The 12783-nt window shown below is 34.7% G+C and overlaps 1 protein-coding gene across 8 annotated transcripts in view; it reads left to right on the plus strand.

Moving 5' to 3' along the window:
* Nucleotides 1-12783, plus strand: part of ZNF280D (zinc finger protein 280D) — a 185383-nt gene that overhangs the window by 54184 nt on the left and 118416 nt on the right. For all 8 annotated transcript variants that reach the window (XR_011568657.1, XM_019968775.2, XM_019968774.2 and 5 more), the window contains one exon: nt 9727-9950. Coding sequence is in view for 7 of the 8 variants with exons in the window: in XM_019968775.2 (XP_019824334.2) it covers nt 9727-9950 (224 nt within the window). In the remaining variant the exon portion in view is untranslated. The remainder of the gene's footprint in view (nt 1-9726; nt 9951-12783) is intronic.

A 12783-nucleotide genomic window follows, 5' to 3' on the forward strand; every position in this document is an offset into this window, starting at 1 on the left:
ATAGTTTGTGTAATGATTATAAATTAATTTGAGATTCTTATTGATACAAGAAGCTTCTGAAATTGGAGTTTAAGAAATTTTCAAAGTACAAATGAAATAGGTTTAGGTAACACTTCACTTAAAATATTTTAGTAGGTATTATAGTACCCTGCTATGTCTGTGTAAAGATAGGCTGTATTCCTCTTCTGTGCTGGGTATAAATGGAAGGAAGGGGTAAAGAGAAGAGACAAGACAAAAGGCAGTGTAGATCATCTGGAGAAAAGGAAGAAGGATGCAATGGTACAGAAATATCTCAGGAAAGATTCTTGCTGTTTTAGTGATTGACAGATCTCTTGAGATGGTGTATTTTATGAAAAACAGAAGTAGAAAAAAATAAAGGAACTTCTTTAGAAATTCAAACATTGTCTCTTCATTTACATACAAAACTGTATTTGGTCTGTCACTACTTTTAGCTTGCAGTATGTACTGTATGATAATTGCACTTTGTGCTTTGTTTTTATATGAGAACCTGTAGAAATGCTTTCAATTTTACTATTTATGTAATATCTTGAGATATCTGGGTGTTTTGTTTTGTTTTGTTTTGCATTTTGGACATAGGGGAAAAAAGAAAAGTGTAAATTCTTTAGTTATCTTTAATTATTTGAGTAGGTAATATATGATTCAAAATTTAAAAGTTCAAAAGTACAGGGCAGACAAGTAAAAACTCTTATCCTTGTCTCTTATTTACCTGGTTTTCAGTGTGACTCTCAAAGAAAATAATAGTTATTAGTTTTTTTGTTTTTAAATCTTCCCTAGTCTTCTTTCTGCATAAACAAGTGAACACAAATGTTCTTATTTCATTTCTGTTTCTTATACAAGCTGTAGCATATTATATATATTGTACCTGGTGAGACTGGCAATTATTTTCCAAAATGTAGCTTTACTTCCAAAACATATTATACCCTTGTTTGTGATTACTCATATTAGAAGTAATCACAACTTCATATAATATTCTATAATAAAACACTATACAATATTTTTTAAAAAGGATGTAATCTCTTGAATGGGAAGATATCTCTAAGACATATTATTGAACTGAGTTGAATGTAATATGAATAATTTATGATATATTTATGTCATAAAAAATCTTACAGACTAATCACTAAATCTTGCTCAGGGAAGTATAAAATTACAAAGACTTTTTATGTTCTAGATTGTGTATTTTATACACAAACAATAATTTGTAATAGTAGTTTCCATTTTGAAAAAATAAGTTTTTTAGATTATTTGTAGATGATTTTATTTTGCTTTTTTAATAGATAAATAGATGACTATGCCTCAGAAATATTGTTTTCTTTCAATGAAAAATACCTAAAACATAATTCAAATATGCTATAATAATAAGAACCATATACTTATTTGAGACCATGGAGAGACTACTAAGCTTTAAAAACATCATTTAATCTTTAGAAAATTATTTTTCTTTTTTTTTAGAAACTAAACATATACTCTATCTTCTTTGGCTGCTCTTTGTTGCTGTGCATGGGCTTTCTCTAGTTGTGGAGAGTGGGGGTTACTCTCTAGTTGCAATGTGCAGACTTTTCATTGCAGTGGCTTCTTGTTGCAGAGCACAGGCTCCAGGTGTGCAGGCTTCAGTAGTTGGAGCACACAGGCTCAGTCGTTGTGGCTCGTGGGTCCTAGAGTGCAGGCTCAGTGGTTATTGTTTATGGGCTTAAGTTGCTGCATGCCGTGTGGAATCTTTCTGGACCAGGGATTGAACCCATGTCCCCTACAATATCAGGTGGATTCTTATCCACTGCAACACCAGGAAACTAGAAAATTCTTTGAGATAGACATTTTTATCATTGTTTTAGACCTAGTTAGTTGGTGTAACTGATGTTCAAAACTTTAAGGGTAAGCTCAAGTTCTCAAATACTTTTTACCACCTTTTGACAAATGTATGGGCTATTTAACTTGAAGACAGATATATTAGTTCTTTTTTAGGGTATGGAATTAGATATTTATCAACCAGATCTAGATTACTAATCACATTATTTAGATTTCTGTGTCTTCACTTAGTTTTTGTCTACTTGCTCTGTCGTGGATTGAGAAATAACATCTCAATCCACATCTTTCAGTACCAATATTTTCTTTGGTATATTGCAATTCTTTTTTAAGATTGTTGATACTGTTTGTGATACAGATGAATCTCTTTTATAACTATACTGTGAACGTATCCTTTAGGATTTTTATAAAGTGTCCTTTTTTGTCTTAAAGTTTGACGCGTTTTAGACTCACAACCTTTGTTTTCTTCTGGTTTCTATTTACCTAATGTATTCTTTGTTTATCCTTAATTGGTATTTTCAACCCTTCTGAGTTGCTTTGTTTTAAGCACGCCTCTTGCTTTAAGTAGAGAGTTGTAATCCTTAGTAATCCTACATGAAAATCTTTTGTTTCAGTAGTTGATTTAAATTTCCTTATTTTCATCGATGTGATAGGTTTCTTTGATCTTGGTTCTGTCACAATTTTTTTTAACTAAGTTGAGTTATCTTTCTTTCTTTCACTCTGTGGTTGCTTTATATGTATGTAGTTTGGATTTTTAGAGAAGTTGTATGTTTGTTTTCATGTTTATCCTCATCCTTCAAGTTTGAATGTTATATGATTCCAGTAGTCTTCTATTCTTATGGCCATTCTCTCCCGTTAAAATGGATTAAAGTAGCTTTAAATTTCCTATTCTTAACCCCATTCATACTTTTTCCTCTGCTACCAGTATTAGTCAATATTAGCATTCTGAATGTAGTATTTCTTTGTACTATTAAAAATGCTCATACCTATACGTCTTTATTTGGTAATTCTAAATTATATTCCTTGATGTGCTGCTACCATGTGGAAGCAATCTGTGAACTTTCTTGATCTCATATTTATTGTCCTTTTACTTCCTTTCAGTTTTTATTTGTTGGTTATATCATTTTTCCATTGTTAAGGACATATACCATTTTCAGTATTCTTAACCTTATTTTTGTATTTGTTTTAATCCTTTTCCACAGTAAATAGATTCAGTGTTCATCACCAGTCTTTTTGTCATGGTTCCTTTAGGGATCACTTGTTTGATTAAAGTTCATTTAGTAATTTCTTCAAAAAGAGCCTGGAACAGTATTCTTTGAGTTCTTTCATGTTCAAGACATTTGACTATAGTCCTCTAAAACTTTAAATCTTAGCCTGGTTCTCATTTCTGAATTTTGCATTCTGTCTTTTGTATATTTTCTATACTTTGCTTTCCTCTCAGTTGCTAAATCCCCCAACCTTCTTCAGTGCACCTTTTTCATTTTTGGTTATTGGTGGTTTGTCATTCAGCTTTTTTTAATAGGAGTATGAAACATTGTTTAAAAGATACTTTGAATGAGATTTATATGTTTATTTTAAAAATCTGGTCCTACCTTAGTTTTCTGTAGAAAAAAAAGAAAATGGAAGAACAGCAAGCAGTTGATGATCAATTATGGATTTATGAGTATTTAGGATAATAAACTTTTATAGATGTACTAAATTAGACATTTCTGAAGAATATGAATCTTGCAGCATATTTTACCATAGATTACGTAGATTCTTTTGTAGATTTCAGAATAGCCTCAATTCTCAAATATGACTCAGAATAACTCTTCAATCTGAAAGCCAAATTTCTGAGTATGAAGATTATCCACAATTGTAATTAGAGACACTATTCTTTTATGTAATTTTTTGCATTATAATTTTCCTGATGTTTGAGATCCATCCCCATAGTAAAACCACAGATAAGCTGAGAAGTTTTGTCTGTCAAAATGATGTTACAGATGTACATCATTTGTAGTAAGACACATATTTTAAATCATTTTTCTAATAGTGCTGGTGAGTTTACTCTGATTGATCTTTTTCTCCATTTTTCCTTAAAGTCAAACCCAATGTTTTTAGACAGAACTTAGCTTTCTAAAGTTCTTTCAACAGTTCAAGTTTCCTCAGTTTGAACTCTTAAATATTATGTGTGTCTTAGGAAGAATCGATAAATATAGGTAGCAAAACCTTTGTCATTTCCCTCTTTTTATTGTGGTTTCATTTCAACTGTGTCTTTCAGAGTATAGACCACAGAGGATCATATTGTATTAGAGAACTAATGTACTTATCCTAGTTTAGCTTATGGGTGCAACCTTAACTCCAGAAACAAATTATATCACTTTTGGTCAGTTCATTTTATTTAGTATTTTTTTCTCCTCTCTTTTAGAGGATCTTTTTAAGATTTTTTTGGTGTGCCTTTTTTTGTTTTTTTCCCCTTTAAAGGTTTCAGAATTGACAAGTGAGCAAAATAAGTGCAATCAAAGGAAATGTTATAGGTCTGTCATATCAAAAGCCCAGTTTCTCATGTGACATACAAAGTTTCACCAATAATGTATGTAGCATTTCAGTATGGCAGGAGAGGAAGATGTTGTTATTTTTATAAATGGAATAGAGTTGTGTTTAGATTGTCAAACTTTCTTATGATGTGACTAACTTACTAAATAACATGTTTAGGAAGAGTTTATGAGAAGGCAATGGCACCCCACTCCAGTACTCTTGCTTGGAAAATCCCATGGATGGAGGAGCCTGGTGGGCTGCAGTCCATGGGGTCGCTGAAGAGTCGGACATGACTGACTTCACTTTCACTTTTCACTTTCATGCGTTGGAGAAGGAAATGGCAACCCACTCCAGTGTTCTTGTCTGGAGAATCCCAGGGATGGGGTAGCCTGGTGGGCTGCCATCTATGGGGTCGCACAGAGTCGGACACGACTGAAGCGACTTAGCAGCAGCAGCAGGAAGAGTTTTAAGTCAATGGTTTAAATTGTAAAAGAATTACATAGTTGTTTTTGTTGTTCAGTCACCCAGTTGTGTCTGACTCTTTGTGACCCCATAGTTTGTAACATGCCAGCCTCTTTGTCCCTCACCATGTCCCAGAGTTTGCCCAGGTTTGTGTCCATTGCATTAGTGATGCTATCCAGCCATCTCATCCTCTGATTCCTGTTTCTCCTTCTGCCCTCAATCTTTCCCAGCTGAACTGTGGTGCTGAATAAGACTCTTCAGAGTCCCTTGGACTGCAAGGAAATCAAACCAGTCAAACCTAAAGGAAATCAGTCTTGAATATTCATTAGGAGGACTGATGCTGAGCTGAAGCTCCAATACTTTGGCCACCTGATGCGAAAAACTGACTCATTGGAAAAGACCCTGATGGTAGGAAAGATTGAAGGCAGGAGGAGAAAGGGACAACAGAGGATGAGATGGTTGAATGATATCACCAACTCGATGGACATGAGTTTGAGCAAGCTCCGGGAGTTGGTGATGGGCAGGGAAGCCTGGTGCTGCAGTCCATGGGTGGCAAAGAGTCAGACATGACTTAGTGACTGAACTGAACGGATGAATATGCAGTGGAGGTAAGAAATATTCAAGGGATAAGAACTTGTGAACAGTATGCCTGAAGAACAATGGAAGGAGGTCCACAATACTGTACAGGAGGCAGTGAACAAAACCATCCCAAAGAAAAAGAAAAGCAAGAAGACAAAGTGGTTATCTGAGGAGGCCTAACAAATAGCTAAAGAAAGAAGTGGAAAGCAAGGGAGAAAGGGAAAGGAATATCCAACTAAACGCAGATTTCCAAAGAACAGCACAGAGAGACAAGAAGGTCTTCTTCAATGAACAGAGTATAAAACTAGAAGAAAACAACAGAAGGGGCAAGATTGGAGATCTCTTCAGGAAAACTGGAGACATCAAGGGACCCTGTGCCCGAAGATGGGCACAATAAAGGACATAAATGGTAAAGACCTAGTAGATGCTGAAGAGATCAAGAAGAGAAGGAAAGAATACCCAACAGAACTGTATAAAAAAGATCCAGATGAACCAAATGACTGCAATGGTGTGGTCAGCAACCCAGAGCCAGACATTCTGGAGAATGAAGTCAAGTGGGGCTTAGGAAGCACTGCTGTTAATAAAGCTAGTGGATGTGACCAAATTCCAGTAGAACTATTCAAAACCCTAAAGGATGATGCCATCAAGATGTTGCATTCAATATGTCAGTAAATCGGGAAGACCAAGCAGTGTCCACAGGACTGGAAAAGGTCAATCCTCATCTCAATTCCCAAGAAGGAAACTACTAAAGAATGTGATAACCATCAGACAGTTGCGCTCATCTCCCATGCTAGTAAGGTCATGCTTAAAATCTTGCATGCTAGGCTTCAGCATATGTGAACCAAGAACTTCCAGATGTCCAAGCTGGGTTTAGAAAAGAAAGAGTAACCAGAGATCAAATTGCCAATATTTGCTGGATCATAGACAAAGCTAGGGAATTCCATAAAAATATCTACTCTGTTTCATTGGCTAGGCCAAAGCCTTTGACTGTGTGGATCACTAACAAACTATGGAAAGCTCTTAAGAGAAGTGGGAATACCAGACCATCTTACCTGTCTCCTGAGAAACCTGTATGCAGGTCAAGAAGCAACAGTTAAACCCTGTATGAAACAACTGATTGGTTCAAGACTGAAAAAGGAGTACAGCAGGGCTGTCTGCTGTCACCCTGTTTGTTTAATCTATATGCTGAGCACATCATGAAAAATGTCAGGCTGGATGAGTTACAAGCTGGAATCAAGACAGGTGGGAGAAACATCAACAACCTCAGATATGTGGATGATACCACTTAATGGCAGAAAGTGAAGAGGAACTAAAGAGCCTCTTGATGAGGGTGAAGGAAGAGAGTGAGAGCTGGCTTAAAACTAATATTAAAGAAACAAAGATCATGGCATCTGGCCCCATTACTTCATGGCAAATAGAGGTGGAAAAGGTGGAAGTAGTGACAGATTTCCTCTTGTTGGTCTCTAAATCACTGCAGATGGTGAATGCAGCCATGAGATCAGAAGACGTCTGCTTCTTGGCAGGAAAGCTATGACAAACCTAGACAGTATGTTGAAAAGCAGAGACATTACTCTCTAACAAAGATCTGTATAGTCAAGGCTATGATCTTCCCAGTGGTCACATACAGTTGTGAGAGCTAGATCATAAAGAAAGCAGAGTGCCCAAGAATTGATACTTTCAAACTGTGGTGCTGGGCAATACTCTTGAGAGTCCCTTGGAGAGCAAGGAGATCAAACAAATCAATCTTAAGGGAAATCAACCCTGAAAACTTATTACAAGAACTGATGCTGAAGTTGAAACTCCAGTATTTTGGTCATCTGATATGAACAGTTGACTCATTGGAAAAGTCCCTGAATGGGACTTTCTTTGGGATGGTTTTGTTCACTGCCTCTTGAACAGTATTGTGGACCTCCTTCCATTGTTCTTCAGGCATACTGTTCACAAGTTCTTATCCCTTGAATATTTCTTACCTCCACTGCATATTCATCCGTTCAGTTCAGTCGCTAAGTCATGTCTGACTCTTTGCCACCCATGGACTGCAGCACCAGGCTTCCCTGTCCATCACCAACTCCCGGAGCTTGCTCAAACTCATGTCCATCGAGTTGGTGATATCATTCAACCATCTCATCCTCTGTTGTCCCTTTCTCCTCCTGCCTTCAATCTTTCCTACTATCAGGGTCTTTTCCAATGAGTCAGTTTTTCGCATCAGGTGGCCAAAGTATTGGAGCTTCAGCTCAGCATCAGTCCTCCTAATGAATATTCAAGACTGATTTCCTTTAGGTTTGACTGGTTTGATTTCCTTGCAGTCCAGGGGACTCTGAAGAGTCTTATTCAGCACCACAGTTCAAAAGCATCAATATTCATATTCAGAGGGGATTTAATTTAAGTCATACCTGACTCGCCTAGTGGTTTCCCAAGCTTTCTTTAGTTTAAGCCTGAATTTTGCTATGAGAAACTGATGATCTGAGCCACAGTCAGCTCCAGTCTTACTTTTGCTGACTGTATACAGTTTGTCTAATTTGGCTACAAAGAATGTAATAGATTTTATTTTGGTATTGGCTATTTGCTGATGTCTATGTGTAAAGTCATTTCTTGCCTTTGCCCTGCTTCATTTTGTTCTCCAAGGCTAAACTTGCCTGTTATTCCAAGTATCTTTTGACTTCCTACTTTTGCATTCCAGTCCCCAGTGATGAGTAGAACTTCTTTTTTTGGTATTAGTTCTAGGAGGTCTTCTAGGTCTTCATAGAACTGATCAACTTTTTTGGCATTGGTGATAGGAGCATAGACTTGGATTACTGTGGTGTTGAATAACTTGCCTTGGAAATGAACTGAGATCATTCTGTCATTTTTGAGGTTGCACCCAAGTACTGCATTTCAGACTCCATTATTGATTATGAGGGCTACTTCATTTCTTCTAAGGGATTCTTGCCCACAGTAGTAGGTATAATGGTCATCTGAATTAAATTCGCCCATTCCCATCCATTTTGGTTCACTGATTCAAAAGATGTCAGTGTTTATTCTTACCATCTCTTGCTTGACCATGTTCAGTTTACCTTGATTCGTGAAGCTAACATTCCAGGTTCCTATGCAATACTGTTCTTTGTAGTGTCAAATTTTACTTTAACCACCAGACATCCACAACTGAGCATCATTTCCACTTTGGCCAACTCACTTCATTCCCTCTGGAGCTATTAGTAGTTCTCCTCTGCTCTTCTCCAGTAGCATATGGGACACCTTCAGACCTGGAGGACTCATCTTTTGGTGTCATATCTTTTGTCCTTTTATACAGTTCATGAAGTTCTCATGGCACATATACTGGAGTGGGTCCCTCTTCCAGTGGATCACGTTTTGGCAGAACTCTCCACTGTGACCCGTCTGTCTTGGGTGGCTCTACATGTCATGGATCATAGCTTCATCAAGTTATGCAAGCCTATTTGCCATGACAAGGCAGTGATCCGTGAAGGGGGAATTACCTAGGTGGCCTGTTAAGGAATATAGATTTCTGGGCCCTACCTCTAGACATTGTGGTTTATTGGTCTGAATTGGACTCAGCATTTTGACAAGCATTTCTGGTTTTTCTAATGCAAGTCTTCCCTGGATTGCCCTCTTTGTAAAACTGCCTTAGAGAAATTCTAAAACTGAAAATTATGTAGAATAAATTATCTTGTTGAAAGAAAAAGGTTCATATGTGAAAGTATTCTACCTTAGAACTAGTTTATATGACACCTTGATTTTACTCACTAGAAACTAAAGTTCCCCTTCAAATATATGAGCATTCTAGATTTCAAGATGTAATTGCTGAAGCTTTCAAGATGTAACCGATGCTTCTTTATTTTGTCCCTATATATTTTCTAGCACCTTGAGTCTTGGGAATGGCAGATTAACTGTACTCAGTGTCCAGTTCCAACCAGATATTACAAAATATAGTATATCACTTGATAATTAAGCATGTACATTGTGGCATGTAAAACTACGTTTCCTTTCTATACTCTTTATGACATGGATATGAATAATTGTTTATTTAATTTAAATATTATTAGATATTTACATATGAAAAGGTACATTATAAGGAAAAACTATTAGATCAATATCCAAGTCCTGCTTTTAAGATTTTTCTTTTCTTTCTTTAAAAATTTTTTTAAATTTATTAAGATCATAGATATTTATTGTTTGAATTTTTTAGAGTATGTATATGCAGGGTAAACTTCTGGCAAAAATTTTTCCAGATATATTGCCAAGCACAGTTTTATATGATCTTACCTTAGTTGTAAGGTAACAAAGAACCGTATTTTGGTTTCTATTTTTTAAAGTGATAAATAAGGTTTCTGCTTTTTTCTCTTGCAGTACTGTTGTCCAGACATGATAAATAACGTCTTGGGGCTGGCTAAAACAGAAATTTCAAGTACAGCAAATAAAAATAAAACTATTGATTCAGAAAAAGGAAAACTGATTATGTTAGTTAATGACTTTTATTATGGGAAACATGAAGGAGATGTCCAGGAAGAACAGAAGACTTACACAACCTTTAAATGTTTCAGTTGCTTGAAAATTCTTAAAAATAATATTAGGTATGTAAGCATTTATTTTTATTTCTATTTGAAAATTGGAATGCTACAGGTTGTATCTTTATCTTGCATTTTTAATGTTATTCTAGATAAGTAATTTTAACACTTTGAGCTAAGCACAAAGGCAAATTCTTTTGTTGAAAAGCTTTTGTTCTTTCTTAGATATTAGACTTGACTCTTAGATCCAGTTAGTTGTGTTTCTTTAAAATAGCTTAAAAAGGACAAACTATATTTCCAAAAAAATTAATTTATTTTCCCTGTATTATCAGTGATCTAGGAATTTTCATGAGATAATTTTCCTAGTTAGCTGCCTTTGAATTTTACTTTTTTCATATCACAAGAAGAACTACTTACTGATATTTTGTCCAGTTTGACTTCTTATATACTCATGCTCAAATCTTGCAATTTATAATTTTTAGAACATTTATCTTATAGTGATCTTGGGAGAAGTACAAGTTCTAGGAAATACGACTGCTTTGATTTTAAATTTAAGCCCTTTAAGAATTAGAGATTTAATTTCAGTGGAATTTTGAAATTTGTACTCATAAATACTTGACATTTTAGGAATTTATGCTTTGTAATCTTTGAATTACATGGGATATTAGTAACTGTCATCCCATAAATAAGTTAGTTACAAGATTAAAAAGACATATTGATTGATATTTTTCATTGGTTACACAGCTTGACTTTTATATTTGGTAAGGTTTTTTAACATCATTTTATTATAAAAATTTTCAGCATTCAGCAAATTTAAAAATATTTTATAATGGATACAACTGTATACTTATCATCTTGATTCTACTGTTAACATTTAACTGTACTTGTTTTATTGTGTATCTAGTCATCCTTCCTTCAAACTATTTGGGGTTTTTTTATATGTTTCGAAGTAAGTTGCAGATGTCTGTGTATTTCTTCAGGTGAGATGTGTGTGTACAAAGATAAAAAGGCATACGTTTTTTGTTTATGCCTCATGACTATTATTATATAAGCATTCTTAGGCACCTATAGGTTACTTCTAGATCCAGTATTTATTTTATTTTCCTGTGAGTTCTTAAGGTCTGAAAAGAAGCATATAGAAAAACCCTGAAATAAACTGTGATAAACTCCTGTGATAATAATTTTTTATGATAGTGCTTTATAGTTTTAGAAATTCTTTTACATATATTATTTCATGTGAGTTGTCACATTTATCTCCTTTCATCAAATTTTAACAGCCATTAATAGCTAATGGTCCCAGTAAGTTTAACAGAATGAGCATTGTACTTTGTGATATAATACTGAAGTAGTCCCCTGGAGCAGGAAATGGCAACCTGCTTCAGTATTCTTGCCTGGAAAATTGCACGGACTGAGGAGCCCAGTGGGCTATATATATAGTCCATGGGGTTGCAAAGAGTCAGACACTGAGCGTGCACACACATTGAAACAATATTACAATAGAACTTGGCCTCCTACTTTTATATTTTTACCACTTTAATAGTAAAACATACCAGAAGAATCATGTTAATATAAAATGCATAGAAATATGGTTTCCTGGCTTAGTTCTTTGTTATACTTAAATGTTATATATATGATATTAGAATATATTTCAGTAGTTGTTTTTTTGGATTTTCCTTTGAGATTAACACACTAATATTAAACATATGAAGGTAAATTTTCTTTTTTGTTATTATTTTAGAATACTAGTTACATATTTCTAAAGAGTCCTAATACTAGAAATTTTAAGCACACAGCATCTGGGAACATCCAGGAATTGAATGTTTTTGAAATACTGATTATTTAGTAAGCATAACCTTAATAGAAAACATTTTATGACCAAAGAAGTTATACGTGTTAAGTAATATTTCACCTTGACAGTAGAAACTGGGAGGGTAAATTGATGTTTGTAGAGGAATGGTAAGAAACTGATAACTGTAGATTTTTATTGTCTTCCCTGTCAGTGTATTGTGGTATGGTTTTTTCCTCCCCTACATTGAGTGTCACACAAAACATGTTTATTTTATTTTGTGAATATATTTGCAAGATGTTTGTGTTTTTTGTTTTCCTTGTTTCCATTTGTTGGTTTAAGTAGTATGAGATCCTGATGGGGGCTCATGTTGAGAGAAAGCATGCTCATTAAGAGATTATATTATATAGATACACTTTAATTTTGAAAATTGTAAGCTGAGAGGTTAATGGCTTATGACATTTTCTCTATAGGTAAATATTTAGCCAAGACTAGGATTTATAATAGGTGTTTGTAGAGCTGGTGTTAAAACCAAAGGAATACTAAAAGATATTTCAAAATATACCATAACCTGTACTAAAGAGTAGTGTTATGTGAGATGTGAAAAAAAAAATACTGTAACATTTATGATGATTGCTATCCAGATGGATAATATCACTTAGTTTTCAACATTATTTCCTTTAGTGTCTCAAAGTGAGTAATTGTTAATAGTTGACCCAGTCTAAAAATTGTTATTTTGATTGAATAACTTTACTTTCAAATTCACCAAAAAGCTTCAGTAAGCTCTTTTAAATAGGTATTCCCATTTATATTGTACTCTCTGCCATTGAAGGTCATAGTTCCTGCTCATAAGAAGCCTTTTAAGGAAGCTGAAATAGCAGAATGTAAAACTGAAAAATGGACTTTGCCTACAAAGGGCTCAGTCTGCAAGTTAAAGTGAAGTCTTCGCTAACAGTAAACCAGTATCATTAAATAAAACAAAAGGTTCTTGTAATTGTAGGCATTAAAATTGCTGTTACACGCATTTAAAAACCAAGACACAAGTAAAAATGCCAGTAATTTGTCTTTTAAGCAGCTGGAGTCTATTGTATATCTTCAGAGCCTTAAAAGATT

The sequence above is a fragment of the Bos indicus genome, chromosome 10 (genome assembly GCF_029378745.1).
Source record: "Bos indicus isolate NIAB-ARS_2022 breed Sahiwal x Tharparkar chromosome 10, NIAB-ARS_B.indTharparkar_mat_pri_1.0, whole genome shotgun sequence".
Classification (NCBI taxonomy): domain Eukaryota; kingdom Metazoa; phylum Chordata; class Mammalia; order Artiodactyla; family Bovidae; genus Bos; species Bos indicus.